Source organism: Aptenodytes patagonicus, chromosome Z (assembly GCF_965638725.1).
Source record: "Aptenodytes patagonicus chromosome Z, bAptPat1.pri.cur, whole genome shotgun sequence".
NCBI classification, from domain to species: Eukaryota; Metazoa; Chordata; class Aves; order Sphenisciformes; family Spheniscidae; genus Aptenodytes; species Aptenodytes patagonicus.
The window spans coordinates 71,987,116-72,010,444 of NC_134982.1; the positions used below are offsets into that span (position 1 = coordinate 71,987,116).

At 39.7% G+C, this 23,329-nt stretch overlaps 2 protein-coding genes across 7 annotated transcripts in view; both read left to right on the plus strand.

The window, feature by feature from the left end:
* Positions 1–19,901, plus strand: part of BDP1 (BDP1 general transcription factor IIIB subunit) — a 57,894-nt gene extending 37,993 nt beyond the window's left edge. For 4 of the 6 annotated variants that reach the window (XM_076362973.1, XM_076362975.1, XM_076362976.1 and 1 more), the window contains exons 29-43: positions 2,090–2,188; positions 2,338–2,367; positions 2,508–2,544; positions 5,014–5,097; positions 5,761–5,992; positions 6,990–7,147; positions 7,804–7,945; positions 8,523–8,703; positions 9,916–9,976; positions 11,538–11,727; positions 13,187–13,403; positions 14,298–14,340; positions 15,223–15,517; positions 16,836–17,076; positions 17,448–19,901. In XM_076362973.1, coding sequence (XP_076219088.1) covers positions 2,090–2,188; positions 2,338–2,367; positions 2,508–2,544; positions 5,014–5,097; positions 5,761–5,992; positions 6,990–7,147; positions 7,804–7,945; positions 8,523–8,703; positions 9,916–9,976; positions 11,538–11,727; positions 13,187–13,403; positions 14,298–14,340; positions 15,223–15,517; positions 16,836–17,076; positions 17,448–17,576 — 2,139 coding nt within the window. In that variant the 3' untranslated portion in view covers positions 17,577–19,901. The remainder of the gene's footprint in view (positions 1–2,089; positions 2,189–2,337; positions 2,368–2,507; positions 2,545–5,013; positions 5,098–5,760; positions 5,993–6,989; positions 7,148–7,803; positions 7,946–8,522; positions 8,704–9,915; positions 9,977–11,537; positions 11,728–13,186; positions 13,404–14,297; positions 14,341–15,222; positions 15,518–16,835; positions 17,077–17,447) is intronic. The other 2 variants (XM_076362977.1, XM_076362978.1) reach the window with 1 other exon arrangement.
* A 782-nt stretch (positions 19,902–20,683) lies between these two features.
* MCCC2 (methylcrotonyl-CoA carboxylase subunit 2) overlaps positions 20,684–23,329 on the plus strand; it is a 39,290-nt gene continuing 36,644 nt past the window's right edge. The window contains exon 1 of the mRNA XM_076362019.1: positions 20,684–20,824. Within this exon, the coding sequence (XP_076218134.1) occupies positions 20,684–20,824 (141 nt within the window). The remainder of the gene's footprint in view (positions 20,825–23,329) is intronic.

Below are 23,329 nucleotides of genomic sequence, written 5' to 3' on the forward strand. Positions count from 1 at the left end.
GGGCTGCTATGAAGAAAATTAACTTCATTCCAGCCACACCCAATACAATCTTCACCATTTATTTCATACCATTTGTCATGCTTAGGTCCTACACTATCCAGTACATCCTTATTAACCACAACTTCTCTTCCTGTCCTTTGAGATATATATATATGGATATTATTCCCTTGGTCTGTGGGCCACCCCCTTAAAATGTCCATCAAATGTCCTTTGAGTTTGGTCCATGCCTTGGGCTCCATGTATTACGTGGTTGCTTGGGAGAGGTGGCATGTTGTGTTGAGTTTTTGGGTGCCAAAGCCAACTCAGGTTGGTCACCACTGCACTTGCCTGGTTTCTTGTGAGGCTTGTCTTCCCTTGATTCATGTTGTTCTTGCTATAGTACTTACTATAGCTTACTACTCAAATAATGGGTTCAAAATGTTTAAACATATATCCATTAAAATCTCCAGCCCTTGTCCCTTTGGTTCAGGCTGTAGGGTTTGACGTTGCAATAGACTCCACTCCTTGCCCGTGCTCTAGCGTGGGTCCTCCATGGGCTGCAGTCCATTCAGGGATGTTCCTGCTCTGTCTGCAATGGGCAGATCCATGGGCCTCAGTCTCTGCTACTGTCAGTGAGAGACCATCTACATCTTTGTCAATTTTATTCAAAAGCTGTATGTTTTGACTCTTGGTCTACAAATGGACCATTTGTAGAGTTGTAAACATTAAGCCTAGAGTGCAGGCCTATGCTTTAATTGTACTCTTAGACTAGAATAAAACTCAAGACTGTAAGACTGTAGCAAGACTTGGTATTATATTTACTAAGACCAGTCACTAGAGAGGAAATGGCATACTTTTTTGTCATCAGAGAACTGTTGAGGTTTGTGAACAGTGGAATCTGTTCAAGGCCTTGAAAGGGATTGTGCTCAAAGGTTTAGACATTTTTCTATTTTTTTCCTTATCATTCAACATGACTTCTTTGCTTTTTTTATCCCTTCTAGCCTGTCTTGTCTCAGTGATGTGTCTTCACAGCTCTTTTTTTTTTTTTTTTTTCTTTTTTTGCTTCATTCCAAATCTGTTTGTCTGGTCTGTTCCATTCATGCCTCAGATGTTCATCACTATTTCTTTCCATTCACTCCAATTTTTTTTGCTTACTACTACTAGTCATCTTCCTCTCTTCTCCCATTGAAATCCTGCTTTTGTGTCTCCTGAATTAATCACACTGTTTCTTTCTCTGGGTGAAACAGCAAGAGAATTTAAAGCTCAGTCAAAACACCAAGGGAGACTCTAGAACAATAATGGACAGGAAAGTTGTGGCACAGAAAGTTTGCCGAATCCCTTAATTTCAAAGATGTGGAATATATTACATGTGGGGTTGATGATCAAGTTTCCTGGTTTAACACACAGGAGCCATGAGTGCTAGTAAGGGATATGGTTAGATACCTGAGGATTCAGCTGTTGTCAAATTTAAATAGATCAGTGGAAAGTATATGTAAAAGTGCAAGCCTTTGAAAGCTATCCAGATTGAGCAGTGTTTTTCGTAAGAACCTCACTGGAAATATTGTAACCTTTCTGCCAAATTTCAAGTCCTCATTTCTGAAAACGTCAAATATCTGAAGTTCTCAGTGAAAAGACAGCGTTTAAGAAAAAAAAAACATAAAATGGTGAATGAGTGTGTGCCTGTGTGGGGGGGTGTGTGTGTATTCCCTAGCCTTACTTTGGAAAAAGGCTGAACTCTTTTTCTTTCCTGAAGACTTAAAAAGCAGAAAAAGTGTCAAAACGAACAAACCCCATTTGAGGTAAATGGCCACCATGAAAGATCTCAGCCGCATAGCTTAGTTTGGTGGAGTAGTAAGCAATTAGAAACAAGGTCTTAGGTTGTCTGATGCTTCAAGTTAGTTACAAGCAGCACTACCAGTTCTGCCTCCAGCAGTTCATATAACTGCTGCCTTCTTAAATCAGAAGGTATGTAGTATAAGACTTGATTTTTGGGAAGGATCCCACTAAATGTTCAAGATCCGGAAAGTATATGTGGCTTATAAAAATTTGCATTTGACAGATTTTCTGTAGGGGCTGATGAACTGAAACACTTTTTAAATTATTTTTACAGCTGGAAATACTTGTGAATATACCAGATGTGCAGGTGCCTACTGATGCTGAAAGTCTCTCATATGCATCTGTGCAGCCGGTGGTACAGAAGGAGGAAAAAGTAAGCACCTCAACAGCTGTAAGAATGTCTTTTTGTTTGGGGTTTTTTTTTTTTGTTTCATAGCACATACAAAGCTACGTGGACAATGTCTGGTTGCCATGTCTGCTTGTAACAGTATAGCTTAATAGACTCTTACCTGTCCCACACAGATACGAAGGACACAGCTGTGGGAAAACTATGTAAGTAAATATTGTCAGCCTTTAAAATACCCTTTCAAAGCCAGGTAATCTTTGGGCAGAGAATTTACCCGTAAGCATTAAATTAAAATTGTGGACTCATTTTATATAGAACTTTGATATTGTTTTTCTTTTTATTTAAGGAAACAACTATACGTGAAAATCCAGAGGTGGACAAAGGTAGATATGAAACAATCTTGTTCATATCTTTCCCATTAACGTGCTACCAATATGTAGTTATTCTAGCTGGAAGTTTGGAGGTTTATATATCTTAGAAAAAAAAATCTGCTCATGAGGTACTGGATGCTTCTATGTTTTGGAGGAGATTTAAACCATTTTCTTTCTTGCTGTTCTTTATCAAGTAGGGGGACCAAGCATTGCAGGGTTCTGTTTTGCAGGGTCAGAATGTGCCCTTTGTGTGTCCCGTCTATCACTTTCCAATGCTGTGGTTAGTTGTACCAGGAGAAGAGGAAACTTTGCAAGTGCTTACTTGCAGCTTGCTTGATGTGCGGTTGAGTGATACAAAGAGTGGGCGGATTCATAGCTTTGTCATCTCTGTGGTCTCTGACTTTAATATCCTAAACTGGTAAAATAGCATGTGTGACAGACTGTGATCACAGTCTTCCAGAAGCAAATATTCTTTCTGTATGAGATATGCTACAAACTCTTATGGATCTATTAATTTTTAGAATAGCTTTCACTTTTAAATTTAAATACATTCTCAATACATCTTCCTAGGAAGCACTGGAAGTTGAGTGGGCTACTGTGTTAGTTGAAGGAGTGGAAGCCTACTTTGTTCTTTCAATTTAGTTCAGTACAATAGCTTTGAGGATGGAAATGTTTTGTGTGAAATGACCAAACGGATGTATTCTGGGTAGAAGTTAGGAACTGGGAGTCTAAACTGGTATATGGATCAACACTATAGGTTATAGATTTCTGCAATTAAACTGTTACCTCTTTCTTTTCCATTTGTGGTTGGTTGACCTTGGCTGGCTGCAAGATGCCCACCCAGCTGCTCTCCCACTCCTCCTCCTCAACAGGATGAGGGGAGAAAATAAAATGGAAAACCTCCTGTGTTGAGATAAAGACAAGGAGATCACTTACCAAAACAGACTCAACTTGGGGAAAACAAATTTAATCTATTGCCAAATAAAATAGAATCATAGAATCATTAAGGTTGGAAAAGACCTCTAAGATCATCAAGTCCAACCGTCAACCCAACACCACCATGCCCACTAAACCATGTCCCTAAGCGCCTCATCTACACGTCTTTCAAATACTTCCAGGGATGGTGACTCAGCCACTTCCCTGGGCAGCCTGTTCCAATGTTTAACCACTCTTTCAGTAAAGACATTTTTCCTCGTGTCCAATCTAAACCTCCCCTGGCGCAACTTGAGGCCATTTCCTCTCGTCCTATTGCTTGTTACTTGGGAGAAGAGACTGACACCCTCCTCGCTACAACCTCCTTTCAGGTAGTCGTAGAGCGCAATAAGGTCTCCCCTCAGCCTCCTTTTCTGCAGGCTAAACAACCCCAGTTCCCTCAGCCGCTCCTCATAAGACTTGTTCTCCAGACCCCTCACCAGCCTCGTTGCCCTTCTCGGGACACGCTCCAGCACCTCAACGTCTTTCTTGTAGTGAGGGGCCCAAAACTGAACACAGTATTCGAGGTGTGGCCTCACCAGGGCCGAGTACAGGGGCACGATCACTTCCCTACTCCTGCTGGCCACACTATTTCTGATACAGGCCAGGATGCCACTGGCCTTGTTGGCCGCCTGGGCACACTGCCAGCTATGTGTAAGATGGCGAGAAATAAAGACAAAAACTAAAACACCTTCCCTTCCCCACCTTCTTAGGCTCAACTTCACACCTTCATTTCCCACTCCTCTGCCTCCTCCCCCCAAGCAGTGCAGGGGGATGGGGAATGGGGGTTGCAGTCAGTTCCTAACTCTTCATCTCTGCTGCTTCTTCGTCCTCACGCTCTTCCCCTGCTGCAGTGTGGGGTCGTTCCCATGGGATACAGTCCTTCACCAACTGCTCCAGTGTGGGGTCCTTCCTATGTGGTACAGTCCTTCAGGATAAGTCTGCTCCACCATGGGTCTTCTACAGGGTGCAGTTTCTTCAGGGAATATCTACCTGCTCCACCAAGGTCTCCTCCATGGGCTGCAGGGGAATCTGGTCCCACACATGAAGCACCTCCTCCCCCTCCTTCCTTACTGACCTTGGTGTTCGCAGGGTTGTTTCTGACTCTTTTTCCCCTCACTCTTCACTGCTGTGCAACATTTTCCCCTTTTCTTAAATATGTTTCCCAAAGGTGCCGCCATCTTGGCTGACAGGCTCAGCTGTGTCCTGCGGGGGTCAGTTGGAACCAGCTGTGTCCAGGGCAGTCCCCCCTGCTGCCAACACCTTGCCACCTGTAGCCAGTACACCATTAAAGGGAACAATGTTTCTGCTCAGTGTTTTTCCAATAGTTTGAATTTAGTGGATGAGAATTGCTGTCTGTCTACAAGCATCTTGATTCATGAATGGCAACAATTTAAAAAATATATGCTTCGCTATATTGATGATAGCGTCAAATGTTTTTTGAATATGAGTAAGTGGACTTCTGGTTAATATCCTTGTGACTTTTAATGTGTGTGAACAACTTTGTAGGAATTAATGATGGAAGCACGGAAGCTGCCATGACTTTACTTGCAATGGGTGATCCTATGTTCCAGTTAAAAACAAGCACTGAAGGTATGATTTGATTTATGGGACAAAGCCTTGCTTGTACTTTCTGTGTCCACCTAAGGGATGCAGCAGTGGCTGCAAAGCTCTTCCACGTGCCACTGCATAGCAGGAGGTCAAGAGTCTTTTATGCTTTTAGTCCTGCTGAATTTTAATGCATAGTGAGACTAAGCAATGCAGGCTGGCTGGCAAAAGTAAGGCCCCTTACTGGATACTGCCAACTACATCACTGTGCTGGAAAGATGTTTCTGAGACCTGTTTTAGGAAGGACATGTTTGAATTAATCTGGTCACATAAATTGGACAAAAGAAAGGAATCAGGCTTAAATGACCATAACTATCAGTGGTCTTTTCAGACCATTAACCTGAAGCATAGCTTTTTCCACCTAACTAGTTACAACCTGAAATTACCTGGTTTTAGTCTACTTTTTGATAGACTTTTATTTAGAATTTATTATCTGCTTTCATTAGTTAAATGTTAGTTTCTGCATTCTTACTATCAAAAGTGTGATCTTAGGACTGCATTTACCTGGGATTTGACTTTGCATCTTTGGAGAATGCAGGCTTTGTTAAATGAGGTTTGAAGTTAAACATCTGTAAAATAGCTTTATGTACATGCCAAACCCAAGTCTCTTAAATTCTGCTTTTCTATTCTGTTTATTGTTTTAACCAGAATGGACACACATGTTACCTGCTCAACATGAGTTGGACATGGCCAATAGCCTTGTAACCCATGCCTACTGCAAACAAAATAGAACTCCTAGTCAGTATTTACTTTCTTCAGACACTTCTACCAAGGAATTGATCCCTTCTGAGGATGGAAGCAACATTAATGTAGAGGATCAAAGTACTGGCACAAGAATAGGTGTCGAAGAGTATTTTGAGAAAAATGCTACGGATACCAGGTTAAATTACTACTTCATTTTCTTTAGAGAGAGAGATCCTCTGACATGGCTTACTTTTGCTAGGTTCCTTCTGGCATTTTTATTGAATTGCAAGCAGTCTTGCTTTAGCGAAGGTTTCTCAGTTTATGTAATTTGGTATGTAATCTGGAAAACCCCTCTTGTCTCTTTCTTATAACTTTTATGGGATGTTGGTATATAATTTTGGGGATGTAGAACTTGTTCTTCACTGCTAAAGTTAAGTTTACCCTGGTGGGGGAGAAAAGAATATTCAAACTTAGTTGGTATGGATCACTGTTAATTACCAGGTTCATTTTCCCAAAGTACTTTACAGCTAATCAGGCCAAGGCAAATTGCTTAAGTGTCACTGCTGCTGTGGGATATAGATCAAAGTTTTAGAGCAAAGGCATGTCAAGGAACCGGTTGATCTTCTGTGTTTTTTAATGCTTTATGGTTTTTAATTTTGTTCAAGCATTTGTAAGTGTTGAAACAGCTTGATGGAACACCTTTTCAGAAAAAATCTGCTAGTGATGATGTTGTATTATTTGAAAGACAATTTAACTTGTTGATGGCTTGAACAAACTATCAGATTGTACTCCTCTGAAAAATTATAATCAAAGATATTTTACTCTTAAGTCCAGTGGTTCTTTTATTATATTATTAACCAGAGCTTACTACCATGTGATCAGTGTTAGATTTCTGATCTTCTCATGTTTTTAAAATATTTCAATTATTCATTTTTTTCTGTAGGTAGGGAACATCCTAGTTTGCAGTATACCTGCCTGTTCCGATTCCCAGATGATCTTTATTTTTTGTTCTGCTAAATAGTCGTCTGTCTCCTCTGCCAGCTGCAGCCTGTATTTCAGCTCTTCATCTCATCTACTCCATCTCTCTTCTCTTCTCTGCACAGTGATCTTTGCTGGAAGTACTAATTTCATCTCACAACTAACTGTCAAAAATCAAGAACTATGCTGATGGCAATTTTCCTTTTTACTTGCAGTGATAGCTCTTTGCCTACGGTGAATAGTATGAGACTGACAAGAGGCAGACTCCTGAAGCCTGAGCCAGACTTTGGAGTATTGAGGTCCAATGAAAACATAATTCAGAAGTCACTTAATACAAATGTACTTGTGGAACAACTAGAGCAAGTTCAAAGTGGTAAGCTTGTTTCTTATCCTAGGGTTCTGAAAATGGTTTCTTCTGATGGATTCACATCTCTTTATGAAATAAAACTAAGCTGAAAGTAGTCTTCACTTTCTGTTCATGTTCACAGATGATGCATCACTACTGTAACACAGGGCATGTATTTATGGTATAGTTTTATACATAAGTGTACCTTTCAGTATAAAATTAAATGAAATCTGAATAGCAGTTTTTCTGTGCAGGTCTTAAAATTATCTGGAAAGCCCTTAAATTACTGAACTGCCGATTACAGATATACAGTACAATACAGTGCACTTTTTTCTATTATTACTGTTTTCCCTTCTATTAAAACTAGAAGGGGAGATATACAGAACTGTTTTGGTATTCTTAAAGCAGTTACAAAAAAAGGTGGTCTTCAAACTCTTAATTATCTTCATATCACTGGCAAAATGCACAACATACCAAAGGCAAGATGAGATATGTGTATGTCTGACTTATTTAAGACGTGTACATATACAGTAAAATTGTTAATAATTTTGTAGTGTGTTTATATATACACATCTACATATACATACATTTTAATATACAAAAGCTTGTATGTAAAAATGATATATATATGCACATGCACACACACAAAAAATTATTTTAATTTTTATTCTTATATACCTTAGAGTCTACAACCCTGAGAGGTACTGCAGAAATGCAGAAGGTGGAACTAGAACAGGTCAGACCAGCTGCAGGTGCTTCTTCAGTTCTTCATGATTTTACAGTTAGAAGTATGGAACTTTCCAAGCAAGTAGACAAAACTGAGAGGTAGGAAGAATCATCAGTTAATACTGACTTTGTTCCCAAAGTCTCTTAAAATATGCAGCTGAAGTGCATGCGTCTGTGATGGAAACGGTGTGCTTACAGATACTGTGTGTGTTTATGCACGTAAGTGTACAGTTTAGACTTTTATTTTTAAGGTTTTTCTCTCTTGCATGTTATCCTACAGCTTTTGGAGGTAAAACATTAACTTATGTTTGCTGTTTCAGAACTTAGTAATCACCTTGCTGCTTAATTGTCTCCCATGAAACTGTGTCTGAAAGGAAATGTTAGAGAGTTGATCAATTTGGAAATGTTAATGAGCTTGTAAGGCTTCCTGCTTGGTCATGCTTTTAGTAGTAAAGTCTCAATTAGTGGTGTTAGGGAGGCTTTTTCCTGAAATACTTTATGTAGACTTGTTCAAAGATTATGCATTTTGTTTAGTAGAATGATGTAGTTTTTAAACAGGTGCCCTGTTTCTCTGTAACTACATAAGCTTCATATTAAATAAATAGTTGTACAGAATTTGCCCCATGCACAGGGTATCTTCAATTGGTTTCAAATTAACTAGATATATACCTTGCAGAACAGAGATTACAGATGCTTGTGGAAATTCAGGAGATTTAAGACCTGTAACTGCATCACCAAAAGCTGAAAAATCTCACCTTGGACTAGAGGATTATCCAAATAAAAGTTCTGTGGATGGACTTCCTGAGCAAATTCCTTGTCCTCCTGAGCACAATATATGCACAATCAACTTTACTCAGGTAAAGAACTTAATTTCATTACAGTCTAGAAGTGCCCAGTTTCTGAAATTCTGTAAAGGAAGAGGTTTTCAGTGCAAATGTACTCACACATTTTAAAGACTTGGTACTTCAGCTGGTGAATGAAACTTTTTTGCAAAGGCATAACCGAACTTAATCTTTCAAACAAACGTAATCTTAGCAAGCCTCAGTTTATAGCGTTTCAGCAGTAAGTGATTAATATATTAGCAAAATTTTGAGCAATTTTAAAGAGTTTTGATGGAAGAAGTTACCTAGGACTCATGTATTCATTCAGTCTGACCTCTAACTGTTATATTTGTTTAAATTAGAACTAAGTTAAAATGTAACTGCGGAACGCAGCGTTTTCATCGTCACCTTCATTTGCTTTGTTTAAAACAAACTTCATCCTTTGCTATACTCTTTCCCATTTATTTCAAAACCCAATGAAGAGTTTTACATGCATATTATCATGGATAAACAGTATACCTTTCACATCCATTTCTTTGCAGTGGTTTATGTATCCCTGTTCTAGTATAAACAAGAAATATCCTATTTCTTCATGAGAGAAAGGTTCATTCTGAGTACCCTCAGGTTTTCTAGTGTTGCCTGAGATCAATGTACATGCAGCTACGGTGGAACAGCTGATGGGTAGTAGCTTGTTTCTGCAGTGCAACCTGTTGGTGTGTCAAGGCTGATCTCATGTTAGAACAAAGTACAAGAATTATTTGGCTTTTACAGGACTGGCAGAGAGTGTAAGAAGAGGCAACTTGCAGTGGAGTATTCCTGTTTTTAGCAAAGGTACATGCCATGAAAGGGAAGGGATAGATGAGTTGCAGAGCTTAGTGTTTTTCTTTAGCACTCGGTGGTTTTGTAATGGTTGGGGGAATTTGTGTTCTTAGTGCCACTGGGCAATTTATTATGTGAGTCATCTCTGACAGAGTTGTGCTGTAGGAATTATAAATTTATTTTGACAAACCATCAATACAGACAATGAGCTGCATATAAATTTTGTATTGCCCAAGTGTTTCTTGTCCTTGTCAGGCTAATAAACTTCAACCTAGAATAGCTAGAAGTAAAAGCTGACAAAATGCAATAATGATGATGTCATTAGATTTTTTGGCTCTTCAGCATTTGACATGCTTTGTTTCTTTCCTGTTTTCTAGAGTTATTTCTCAGATTTATTAACTTGTTTTATTTCAAATGTGTTATTTCTAGAAGGAAGCTTGTGCTCAGGATTCTCAACAACTATGTGTAAGCAGCACAGAAGAAACTTCAGGTATAATGAGCTAATATTCTAAGTTAGCAAAAGCCCACACTTGTGTATATTGCGGTTACGCAAAGCTGAATTAAAAAAAATGTTTTCATTGACTTGATCAATCAATCAATTTCATTACCAAAAATAATGACCCACAGCGCAGTGCCATTCCCCTCCCTAGCCTCTCATCATTACATTTCATTAACACAAACTAGACTTGGGAACTTTTTGAATGGCACTTCATTAAGTTTAAGTATCAGTGGAAGGGCAACTTCTTGCTCTCCTCTCCCTGCTGTGAGCTCCTGCTGCTTACCTGGTGCAAAGCTTAGCAGTTGTTAGAGCCCTTTATGAGCCTCTGACTCACTTACCAGTCAAAAATCGAATGTGACAGAGGGAGAGGACCTGTGTAGTTTTCCACTGGCTTAGTGAGCTATAGTGGCTCGTGAAGTTGTCGAGTGAATGCCAGTGTCAGAGTTGTGTGAGTAGGAGGGGCTGGACTGTGGAAGTGTGGAGCAGGGGAGAAAGGAGAAGAGGGGAAGAAAAAGGAAGAAAACAACCAGACTTCCCTCTTTAGCTGTAGTGAGTCAGCAGATTAACTCCTAACTGATTAGATGTGATGAAAGGTATGAAGGTGATGGCTGCTTTTCCCTAAAACAAATTGAAATGGAGCTGGTTTGGAACCAATACTTGTCTAAGGTATGGGAAAATCACTGCGTCAGAAGCCCAGAATACTTACTTTACATGGAAACTGCAGTCCGAAGTTGTAACTCCAGAGCATGTGCAAAAGACAGGGCTAATACTTCTTCTTAGACATCTGTTGTTACGCTCTGTTGTTGCAAGGATCTTGGGATGGAGCATCTTAAATCATCTTTAATTAAATAAAGAACCAAAGTGAGTTGAGATTGGAATAACAGCAGCTTTGCATCATCAGGAATGAGAGCTGTCTTAAGTAATGGAGCAGCACTGTTGTTTTCCATCTTTTGAAAACTTTACAAATGTTCTCTCCTTAATTTCATTCTAATGGATGGCAGTTGGCAGTTATCTGTTAATGTCCATCTGTTGACTAAATTATTTATATTTTTCATTTATTAAATTCAAGACTATAATTCTCAGGTCCTCTTCTTCAAGTCCGCAGTGAGGGGGAAAATCCTTGTGTTTACCATCAAAACAGCAGATTCCTGCCATTTAAAGAAGTAACTCTTAATACCTGACAGTTGCAATTAAAGACATAGGGCCATTTGACCACCATTACATAAGTTTAATTAAACTGCAGATTGTTCTTTAATGCAAGAACACCCATTTAAAAAGCTCCATCCCTACTAGGCATTTTTAATACTCTTCATTCTGAATGGTAATCAGGACTCCACTGCAATGAATAGGCTCCAGGGGGAGATGATGTGTATCTCATCTAAGAAGAAAGGAAGCATATTGTCTCAAGAATATCCCCAGTGCCTCTTTCCATGGAGAAATGAGTGCCTAAAATTTAATACTTCAAGCTAGGGAGGGCCTGAAGAGAACAGTGTAATTTCAAACTTGAATAATAGATTTTTGTTATTTCTTTGTTTCTGTGAAAAAATTATAGTAGTGAACGATGATCATAGATGTCCAGAGGAGGAACAGACATTCATTTTAACATTGGTGGAAATCCCAGCTGACTCAAAAGAGTTTGATGCATCTGCTTTGCTGGAACACACTTCAGAACCATTACTACCAGCCCCAATACTTATCAGCCCAATAAATGCAAGTGAAACAAGCATGACTGAAGTGGAGAGGTAAATGCTTTCTTTTTGTGCAAAGTGAAACACTTTTTGTGAACCTTGATTGTTCCCTGAATGTGCATCACAGATTAGAACTTCTCAAAAGAAGAAATGCAAGAGGAAATAATTTTGGCAGACTGGTCAGAGAATTAAGAACGTGAAAAGGGCTCTAATCAGATTTCGGAAAGATCTCATCAGTGGTTTAAAGTTAGTGTTTTAGTTAGCTGGGATTTTGGTGTCAACCTTAATTGTGATTTATCCTTTAAAGCAAGTCTTCCTTTTTAGTAGAAGTCATTTGTCCAGCCTGAGTCTATTCTGTCGTGGATACTTAAAATGAAAAGTAACTGAAATGAAAAATCTAAACATGTTTGCATTTTTTACAGTACTTTAACAGTTTTGTAAAGTAGCTGTCCGTTAATTGCTCTTCCAAAGTTTTAGTGTAGATGGTCTTCTGGCGAACATGATTAACAGTGGACATAAATTGAGGTATCATTCTCTTGAGTTTGTGCCATGTTCAAAAGGCAGAAGTGCTGAAAAACAAATGAATTATTCAACAGAATAATAGCTGGTTTGCAGTACTGCGATACAAAGGGTTTGAGTTTCTTTTACAAGGAGTACTCCTCAATGCAATATAACAAAATTGTTATTTCAACATTACAGTTGAACTAAATCTCCTGATCAGTTTGGGAGGAAAAAACCCAACATCAAAGGAAAAAGACATTCTGAAGAATAGGAAGTGTTGCAAAGTTGTAAAAAAACCCCTATTACTATGTTAATGTAAGTCATCAGATCATAACTAGAGGTGTGATGCAATTCCACATCATTGTAGAAGACCTTGCCCTGTGACATCAGATGTTAATGTCATTCCTTTAGTTATTGACAGGATAGGTCTTTGAGTGAATTTTGGCTATACAATGAATTTTGGGTACACAATGTAAGAATTCTAACTCCTGTGGAACTACTGATGATAGACAGAATTGCTGACAGGCAGAGTTAGGGTACATCTTCTGTCTCACCGTCCCTTACTGCTTTACCCTATTTCCCTAGTTTCAGCTGCTTCCCTAGATGTCTTGCTGTCTTTTGAGATCATACTGGGGGGGAGGGGTGTGTGGGGAAGGGTCTGGGCACATGAGGATGAAGATTCCGCTGCGCATATAAATAATACTGTATTTTAGGATTTTCTAGGGCAGTTTATCAGTTGTCATATTTTTACATTTTATGAAAATATCACATGGAGTTCAAATAGAACAGCTTCTAAAGTAACTAGATTCAATTATTACTAGAAAAACTCAATTCTCTAACTCAAGATAGCACAGCAAAATGTTTCTTGGTAGTAAATAGTACATTTGAAGTTAATATTGACATTAAGCAAGAAAGAGTATCACCATAGATCCATGTGTAATTTCCATACAAAAATGTTATACAAGGTAAATTTTGGCTTCTTGGTCACAATAATGACTTTATATATAAACAGCATTGGATCCTTGACAACTGCACCTGATGAATTTGCTGCACCTTTAAACAGCAGTATGGAAACCAAACAACTAGAGAGTGCATCAGTAGAGGCCATTCCAAATTTGCAGACAACTCAAAAAAGGTCAGCTGCTGAGCTTGAAGAGAATGATTTTCCTCCTGCCAAGAAAACTCTGTCTACTGTTGTAGTGGAAGGTAACTTGGAAACCACTTACAAGGTGAGATGGTAATTTGGTAAGTGCATAGTGTAGATGCATAACACGTAATGGAGCATTTTAATTATGTTTATTGTTTAACGGTGTCACTTGCTTAAAAATGTACTGCCTGTACAACTTAAAGGGAAAATCAACACCCATAGATTGCTTTTTATTTTGAACTTTATGACAGTTTTTGGGCTGTTGATTTAGTATTAATTTTTTTGAGAATCTGTAGGCTCTAAGGGTTTTTTTATTAGGCTTCCTAATAGGCAGACTGGTGATGTGTTTTGTTTGGTTTATTCACGACAGCCTTTCCAACAATGACATTGCAGGAGGGGAAACTCTGGATGTATATTGGATGACTGGCAGACTGTCTAGGTTCACTGAATGATGTTATGATTCCTCATGGTGTCTGTTACATGAAGAAGTTGTTAGATATGTTCCTACCATTTTTTAACATAGCGGGTATTAGTTTAAAAGAACAAGCTGCAAATAAAATGGCCAGCATGTTTCCAGCTTCCCTCTGTGCTTTTAGAATATGACCAAGCTTGTCACAGTGACTACCATTCATTTTTGTGAGTAGGCTAATATTGTGTAGTGTGTCTGGGTGAGGGAATGGGTGATAATTCCCCACGTGATTCAGAAAGCTTTTCTAGGAAGGACTGAATAACAATCCTCTTCCTTCTTTGACCTCTCATCTTGACATCCTTGTCTTGAGTCATTTGTCATAAGAACACCTTGAAAAGCCTGCTCAGGAAATGAGTTAAGTGATGAAGATGTAGTCTTCTGTATCACTCCTGTTCTTAGAACTGTACACTGGTATGAACTGCATGAGATGACTTTAGCAACTTTCATTTTCTCTTCTATATTGAAAGAAATAGAGAAATAACTTCTTTTTTTCTTTTTTAAATACAGGGTTATTCAGTTAAATCCACAAATGCTCTAGTGATAGCTTCTGGTAGGTAAACTTAAACTCGTAAAACAAAGTATAATAAATGTGAATGCATACTACATCACAGTTTAATACTGGTTGTTGTTGTGCTTAAATAGTCCTGTCTGATGCTATCTCACATAAAAGTAGAAAAAAATTTTCCCGGTAATACCCTAATAGCACCATTCCATGTTTTCTGCTATAAACTAGATGTGTTGGATTACATAACTGGCTGTTAATTTAATAGTGGTTCTAAAAACATTGCTGTAGATAGTCTGTTTGTGAAATTTGGGAGGTTTTTTTGACTAAACATGGTATCTTCTCTTAAGCAAATATTTCCACCTGTTGGAGAGCACTAATAACCAAAGGTATTAACTGGTATTTTAACCATACTATGCCAAAATAACTTATTTTTATATTATTTTGTATTTGTCTTTTAAAAAAAAATATGCACAATGTAATTGTTTGAAAGCTTAATCTGCGTCTGAAGAATTAGAGGGAAAGCAGAACTGCTGACAATGCAATCTTCAGTGATCTGAGCCTGTGAAGGGTTTGGAGAACTACTTTTTGGCCCTGAAAAAGATTTTTAAAGGGAAATTAAACAGCTAGATGACTTGACTAAGTTCTGTGGTGTGCTGTGGGCAGCAGTGTGCTGTAAAACCACACTTCTACCAGCTTTCCCCCATAAATCTTTAAGATCTTACAGCCTTTAAAAGTAGACCGTGAACTTTTAATTCTTAGTGGTGACTTCAAAAAAAAAAAAAAAGGACAAAAAAAAAGAACAAAAATTCAGCCCTTCTCTTGTAATGGTGCGAGCCATCTTAACGTCACATGCATCTTTTGGGCTGTTGTGTTATCACTGAAGTTACATAACTGAAGTCCTTGAATGACTCTCAACTCCTTTTACAGGGAATCCTTTTCAAAAAACAGAGGCTTCAGCAAAGGAAAAAGTACTTACCTCTGTGTTGGTGTCTGAGTCTGTGTCACCACTGGCTGAGAGCAGCCAGCCTGAGACTTTGGAGAACTTCGGGAAAGCACCACTTGAGAATTCAGCATCCAAACAGGAAGAGGAGGTGATGTCCAGATTAACCTCTAACAGAAAAGCAGAAATAAGTGGACAAGGAAAGCAGGGGGATGTGCATGAATCTGGACAGTTAGAACTTTCTGGAAGCCCAGCATCATCTTCAAAAACTCCATTACTCAGGTATTTACGCACTAATGTTTTGTCAACCTTTTCTGTAAAAAAGACCTTGTTTCCATATTGAGGTTTTTATATCCTTTTTCCACTTACAAGAAGGGCAGTACCATCGTTTGTGATCTAAATGGCTAAGGGTTACAGTATCTATACTCCTCAGCAAATTAGAAAGGATCAAACTGTCTGCTTTGAAATTTGAATTATTTTATTCATTAAATGAGCAGATTGACCAAGGGACACTACTGACGTATAGTATGTCTATTTAGACGCTGACAGATGCCTCGTGAGGCAGACATCCATTGGCTATGATATGGATTTAAGATAATTGTTGTTTTCCTTAGCTCAGTCTAATGTTGTGATACATACACTCATCCACTTGTTTTGATTTTTGTCCTCCTGCCAATAAGATTTGTTACTGGTATAGTACTGAGCACACTGGATTTTTAGGACTACTTAAGATGTGTCATTTCCCCAGAGGAGTTTCAATCTTGACAGGTCAGAGGATATTCCTCTTATCTATCCATCTGACTGTGGATTTTTTTTTTAATATTCCTTTCTATAATGTTTAAGTGTTTGAGTTCCTGCTCTCTATTGCTCTTGTGCTCACTGATTTTGATTGTGGTGCTCCACTAGTCTCTTCTGATCCTGTCGTTTATTCTTTCATTTTGCTTGTGTGAGTACCAAAACTGGTTATTTATACCTGGGACATCCACAGCAATTGGGTAATGATGCATTAACATCAGAATTCTTGCCTTAAAGTTTATTTTCTAAGTTGTAAACTCTTAACAACATGAAAAGTTGATACTCTCTGTACTTCCCTTATCACTTCCGTAAGTTCACTGGTACTAGGTATGATGCTGTTAATAGGCTGAAACCCTGCAGCAGATAGTCTTCTTTCCAGTGTTTGAGACAGTCTGCTGTGGCCCCATCCTTGGGAATCAGGTTTTTTTTTTCCATTGATTACATGAAGGATGCTCTTTTCAGTTCGTTCTTTAGGAGTATGTCTCCATTCCTCTTGGAATCTCTTTCTGAGGATCTGGTAGCTTGTTACAGGGCTCTGGTTTAGTAGAGGTTTTTTACAGGTTCCTGTTCTCAGGGTTGGAGATTGTCAAGAGTCTCTGTAACTCTTCAAAAAACTCTTGTGCCAGAGTATTCAGTAACACAAAAGCCTTTCTCAGAATGACTTTTTGGGTTTTTTGTCTTGGAATTTTCATAGATCTCGGAGGTGTGTGTTTCCTGTGTAATGAATTGAACTCCTGTAATACTATTTACATCTTCCTTTTATGGAGCAATCCTATGACATCCTGACTCTATTTGTTTTGAACAGGGGTGGACGAAAACCATTGGGATTTTTATCTTTAATTTGCAAAAAAAGTAGTTCTGAATCTGCAGAAGATACCAAAGGGAATAGCGGGAAGATCCAAAAACCTCGGATTGTGACTGCAAAGCGAAGTCTAAAAAAACCCACTCCATCCACTAAGGATGATAGGGAATCTTGTTCCCTTCCCTCTACAAGCACATCATCATCTGTGGAGTATGAGAATGTAGCTGCTGATGCTGCAGTTACGGTATGTGTTTACTTTTGAATGCCCTTGCATTTTTGAGATGTGAAGAACAGTGAATTAGTTGTTTCAGGAGTGGGTAGGTGGGTATGTAGTGTTCATGCTTTGAGAGAGATACCTGCTCCAGTGAATAAATCCTGACTTGTACATGTCTAGGAAACTTATAAGGGAACTAAGTTGTTTTTTCTCTGCACATATATCTACTTGTTTGCCATTTTCAGTAAACTCTGAATTTTTTGTCTAGAGCTTCTAATTTAGATAGGAAGTTAAGTGCATATATATATATATATATATACACACACACATATATATATGCACACACACTTACACACAAACAGATTAAGACTGTTAAGAGCAGCCTTTTCTTTTTCTACTAGGTTCCAAGTAACAAGCCATGTGAGAAGCCACCCCTTTGTGCTAAAGATCAAGAAAAGGAAGAAGAGCCAACCAGAATCTCCGAGTATTTTTTCAGTGACATCTTTATGGAAGTGGATGATTCAGAATAGCAAATTGGCTTTATAAAAACCTGGGATCTGATAGTATAATGCAACAAGACAAGAATATTTTTTAAAAGTTCTGATTTGTTCTAATGTTCATTATGCCACACTTACTGTCAGCCAAGCTGTTGTTAATAAATTCCATAAAGATGAAATGGATTCCTTCTGAAGTGACCTGGATACTTTTAAAATGTTGACATCTAAACCACTACATTGATGTCATTGGACCAGACCAGCGGCTTCTCACTTATAGTTTCATTTGTTTAGACGCCAATAACGGGTCCATGACATTCTTCCAGAAAAGTGCAATGAAAAAATGCTTAATCTTGTTACAAATATCACTTTGAATTTTAATGCTAAAGCTTGTGGTACTGGTTATACAAGTTCTTTACTTCTTTTTGTGAAGTATGTTATGTTAGTGTGTTAGAAGGAGGAATGAACCTTTTATGCATAGTGTAATCTCTGTAGATCAGGATGCAAATACTGGAAGTAGTGTAGTAAATACATATGTCAAGCACTGCAGGTATTTTTATTAGCATCTCCAAATGGCATATTTTTGTAAGAGTTTTTAATTACATAAATTAAAAGATCCTAACCTGAAAAGCCAAATGGGTTTAGTTCCTTAAAAATGTGTTGAGAACAACCAGAAAAACACAATTTACTAAAAGATGCTACACAATGTTAATCTTTGCAACTGTCCTATTGGAGTGGGAGGAAGAGGTTAATGTTTACTAGCATAAATGCTAATTTCCTTCTAAATTTGAAAATAAGGGGATAGATACCATTTCTTTTCCTTGGTTTTATGTGTAGGTGTTTATCTCTGCTGACTTCCTTGGTTTCCCTTGTGCAAAGTAGCACAAAGATTGGATTTAAACCATGACTATACAATGTGGTTGCTTTGAGGATTTGCTACTTTGAAGCAGTTGAATTTGAATGGTTTTCCTCATGTTGCATGTCTACTTATACTGTAACTCGCTATGAAATGCTGGTGTAGCTTTAGATTTTGGTCTAACTTTTTACTTGCCTCATCAAGAAGATTGTCTTGATGAGGTAACAAGGTTCATGCAGTCTCAAAGTCAGGTGGTTGTTGAAAGATTCAATATTTATTCTGAAACTGCTTATTACACAAAAATGAGTGTATAGATTTAAGTAGTCTAAATTTTTCTCCTGTTACTTAATACCAGCAGGTACTTTTGCAAAACAAATGATTTATTATGAAAGTGCAACTGATGTTTAAATGGTATTGTTATGCTCTCAAGAAATCTGTCTTCAGCTTCGGACTGGATAATCATTTACTGGCAAATATTTTCATATAAGTATCTAATTAATTTTGAAGAACTTGAAGTTTGAGCATGTTTGCCTCCTCAGAAGTTATTGGCAAGGCTTCTGAAGGAGCCTTTAAAATTTTGTCAACAAGGAAAAATACACAGAAAAGCTACTGTTACTGCAGATTGCTATGTTATCAGGCCTCTGTCAATCAAATGTTGCTAGCAGCAGTATCTTCTTGAGGTGATGGAAAAGGGACTAACAGTCCCAGTGTAAAGTAACTTACTTGAAAGCATACTGTCAACATCCCTCCCCCCCCCAAAAAAAAAAACAAACACCAAAATGAGCACCACCACCAGTTTCTGTTCAGTATCTTGTGCTCTGCCTAATCCATTTAACTTGAAATGTTTATCTAAATATTGTCTTACTGTAAACATTATGAAATAGATTAATCTATACATAAAGCTCCATGTATTGTATATCTTATAGATATTATTTTAGGTATGCAAGTGTTTAGTTCTTGATACATGTGGCATGTTTAAATCACTTGCACTGATAGAGCCTAAAAATAAGATTTCTGGGGAGTTGCTATAAAATAATTGCCCTAAGTACTTTCTGAGGTGATAACCATTCTACATTTAGTTGTGTACATTTTAGCTTGCATTCATATTACAAGGAAAAAAAAAACCACAACTATTTCATTACTAAGATTTAAGGTGCCTTATCTACCTTGTTAATTGGGGCTACTCATTTTTTTTCCCTTGCAGTAAGTCACATGCACTTTGTTAGAGGATTTTTTTTTTAAGAACAAATTTAATTTGAATAGTGATAAGACAACTTTGTGTTCTGTTTTGTGTATGAAAGTTTTATAATGGTGAAGGATGTAAGAAAAGATCAATGAAATCTCAATGCCTATTAGTTTAGCATTTTTACAAAGATGTGGCATAAGACTGCTTTGCTTAGAGTTATATGACTCCCTGTATCATCACATATAAGCTTTCTGTTTCAAAGAAAGTAGTCGTATTCTGTATGTAAATTATGTGAATAAATTATTTTATATTATCAGTGTTTCCATTTCTTAGAATATCAGTTGCATTTTTTACATGCTCATAGGTATAGTAAGTTAACAAAAGCGTGGGCTAAATGAATGGCTAAAGTATTGGCTGCAACAGTGGGATGCATACAGGCCTGCTTGTATGGTGGCAAGAGACTGAATACACCTGTTTGTGTGGTTCTGTTTTTGTTTTAGAATGGAGCTTAATTTACTTGGTATCTGGCTTCCCCATGCCATCTCTCTGTAAATAAAAAAATACAGCCTTGTTCAAAATAAAATGAATGCTGGAAAACGGCAAAGCTTTCCAACGAGGAAGCAACTCAAGCAAAGAGGTTAGGATTTAAAAAAGATCTGCAACTGTTACTGTCGCAGTTCAGCAGTTAATGGTAAGACTGCCAAGGACCTTTCTGGGTTGCACAAGTATGTAGTCCTGTCCGAGAAGTGAAGCATACTAACAATTCTTTCAAAGGGAGTTCTTTGGCTTTATCTCGCACCAAGTGCTACGGGGACTGAATGGAGCGTGCAGCTGCGGTCTACTGACAGCCAGCCCACGAGCGGCAGGACGGAGCGGCCGGGTGCCGGGGCTCGGCCGCGGGGCTGGCGGGGCCGGCGGCGCCGCACCCACCCCCTGACGGGCAGCGCCGGGCGCAGACAAGGACGCGGCGCGCCGGCCCCGGCCGGCCCTGCCCCGCCGCCCGGGGCCGCCCCAGGGCCCCGCTCTGCCCATTGGCTGCGGCGGGGGGGAGTGGCGGCGGCGGCGGGCTTGGGACGGCCGGCTCGGCTCGGCTCGGCCGCCATGCTGCTGGGCCCGCGGCGGCTGCTGGGCCTCTGGCGGCTGCTGCGCCGCGCGGCCGCCTCCCCGCCCGCCCGCGCCTACCGCGGCGAGGCGGTGGCGGCGGTGGGCTCGCGCCCCGACGCGGGCTCCGCGCTCTACCAGGTAGGCCGGGCCGGGCGGGCCCGGCTCCCTCCGCCCGATGGGCCGCAGGCCGCGTAGGGGAGGCTCCGGCGGGTGGGGGCCGCCTCCCCGTGCGGCGGGGGCTGGGGGCGGGCAGCGGTGCCGAGCCCCGGGGACCCGCGGGAGTCGGGGGCTGGCTTTGCGGCAGCCAGGCCGCCGCGGGGCCTCGCCCACCCCTGCCCGCCGGCAGCCGGGCTGGGAGCGGGCCGGGGCGCGGCCGGTGCCGACCCTCTCGGCCTGCCCCGGCCCGCGGCTCGCCCGCCGTCCGCTTCCACGCCGTAGTTGTGACAAACCTGCCGGTTGTTGAGGGAAGCCCCCACCCGTGAGGCGCGGCCTGCGAGCGGCGCCCCGGGGCTGCGGGAGCTCGGGGTGCGTGTGCGCCGTGGGCCGGGCGTGCTCTGCCCGGGACCGTCCGCGGGAGAACAAAAACAAAACGGGGACGCGGGCTCCGAGTGAAAGTGCCGCAGTGGCCCTTCATAGCTGGTGTCACAGTGGCCGCTACGTACGCTGGTACGTGGTAGACATGCGCTTCTGTGAATCAGCCCCAGGTCACCTTGCGCGCAGGCCGGTTTTACAGTGCTGCTCCCCCCTTCAGACTCCTTAAATGCCAAGTTCTGTTTATTTCATTCAAGCTGTGTGTAAAGGCACCGTATAAAAAGGACGTGGGTTTGTACCATCGTCTGCCTCGTTATGGATTTTTTTTTTACACTTCCTTTTTTTTTCATCAAAATGCCAGCTCTTACTGCACTTTCGGTGTTGAAGAGCTAGTCGATATTGTACTAATGAAGTGGAGACAGGGAGTTTGTAGGCGGTTGAAGGTGGTGTCTGGTGATTTCAAAGTCGGAAATTTTCTTGTGTTTGCAAATTGATTCCTGAGTTGAAGACGGGTGGAATAGTTTTACAAAGTCATGGGCATGCCTCCAGAAAACACGGTACCAGCAGAAAGAATCATCTTTGGAGGAGAAGGAGGAGGGATAGGTGGAACTCCAGTTGTCTTTATGAAGAGAACAGTACTTATATCTGGTGTAAATAGTTTTATTTTTAATGGGGCATTATTAACGTCATCGTATTCAAGATAAAAATCGTGTTCACAGGCTGAGAAAACCATGGTTTTGGGCGTGGATCAAAACTGGTCGGAGGGCATGCATTTGTTTTCAGATTTGTTTCAAGTAAAATATCAAACAGCAAGCGAAGCAACATGTATTCTTACTGAAATATTTCCTTTTGTTCTGTGTTTGGTTTTGCAGAAATAAAATTTTGGGACAGAAGTTAGGTGACTGAAACTTTTGTGAAATTTCAGTGTGTATGTGTATATGTACACACATGCAACACGTGTGTATGAAGTGTGTGTGTGTATATATGTGTGTATAGTCATATTGTGCATACCAAAAAAAGTAATATTTTAATAAATGTGTTTACTCAGCTAAGCTGTCGCTGGATTTGCATTTGTGTGTGTGTACCTTTTGATCTCAAAAGAAAAGGCTTGGTAACTTTCATAGGACATGTTTTTTACTTTTTTTTTTTTTTTTTGATGTTCATGTATTTTGGCAGCGGTTTCCAATGGGATGTGAAAACAGGAAAAGTTTGCCTAGTTGTGCTAGACAAGCCCACTTAGTTGGATACATCTGGTACGTCATTCAAGCAGTAAAATAGCTAATCGTGTTAGTATTTGGTAGAAATAATTTGTGGAGCTCTGTAAATGCATGTAGTGCTTTACAGACGCGAAGAACTGAGGTTCCTGCTGTGAGGCACTTAACCATCTGAAATAAAAGTAATACAGGGAATAACAGTGCAAACACAAGAAGGTATAACGATACATGATGAAGGTCTTGCCTTCTTTAGCTAATGTTTGCCTTTGGGGCTGTGAATTCAGCTAGACAGGCTGGCCTTCATAATGTAAACTGTCTTTCAAACCAGACAGGTAAAAATGTAATTTAAAAATAAGTAAGTTTAAATTCTGGAAAATAAAGGAAAACCTATGTAAAGATTCCAAGGATTAGCTCTTGCAGCCGCTTTGCTTGTGTAGCAGTAATTCACTTAGCTTGTGCAATAACTGTAGGATTAGTCTGTAGGTTTTGCCTCGTGAATTTGCTTTAAAGTTCGTAGAAGCCCTCATATTAACAGCAGAATTTTATAGAACTTACTGGTGCAAGGGCCAGCTTCCAGAAAGAACTTGCATCACTTCACGGGCCTTTTTGTCGTTAATTAATCAAGAGCCCACAAATACATGGTAGAACTAGCACGTTTGGTTCTGAGAGGAGCCTTCTCTGTGTGTATTCAAAACCTACATTGAGATTTCAAGGCATCTTTACTTCTTCGTAAAGTACAATGATGTTGCGTTCTGGTTAAAGGCATGGAAGATAAGGATAGAAATTAAGTCAATTTAAGCAACTCAGGTATTTGAGTACAATATTTTTTATAGATGATCTGCAAAGTCCTTTCACAATTTTTCATGTAGAGTAGCTAAAGTAGCTACAGGGAGTTGTT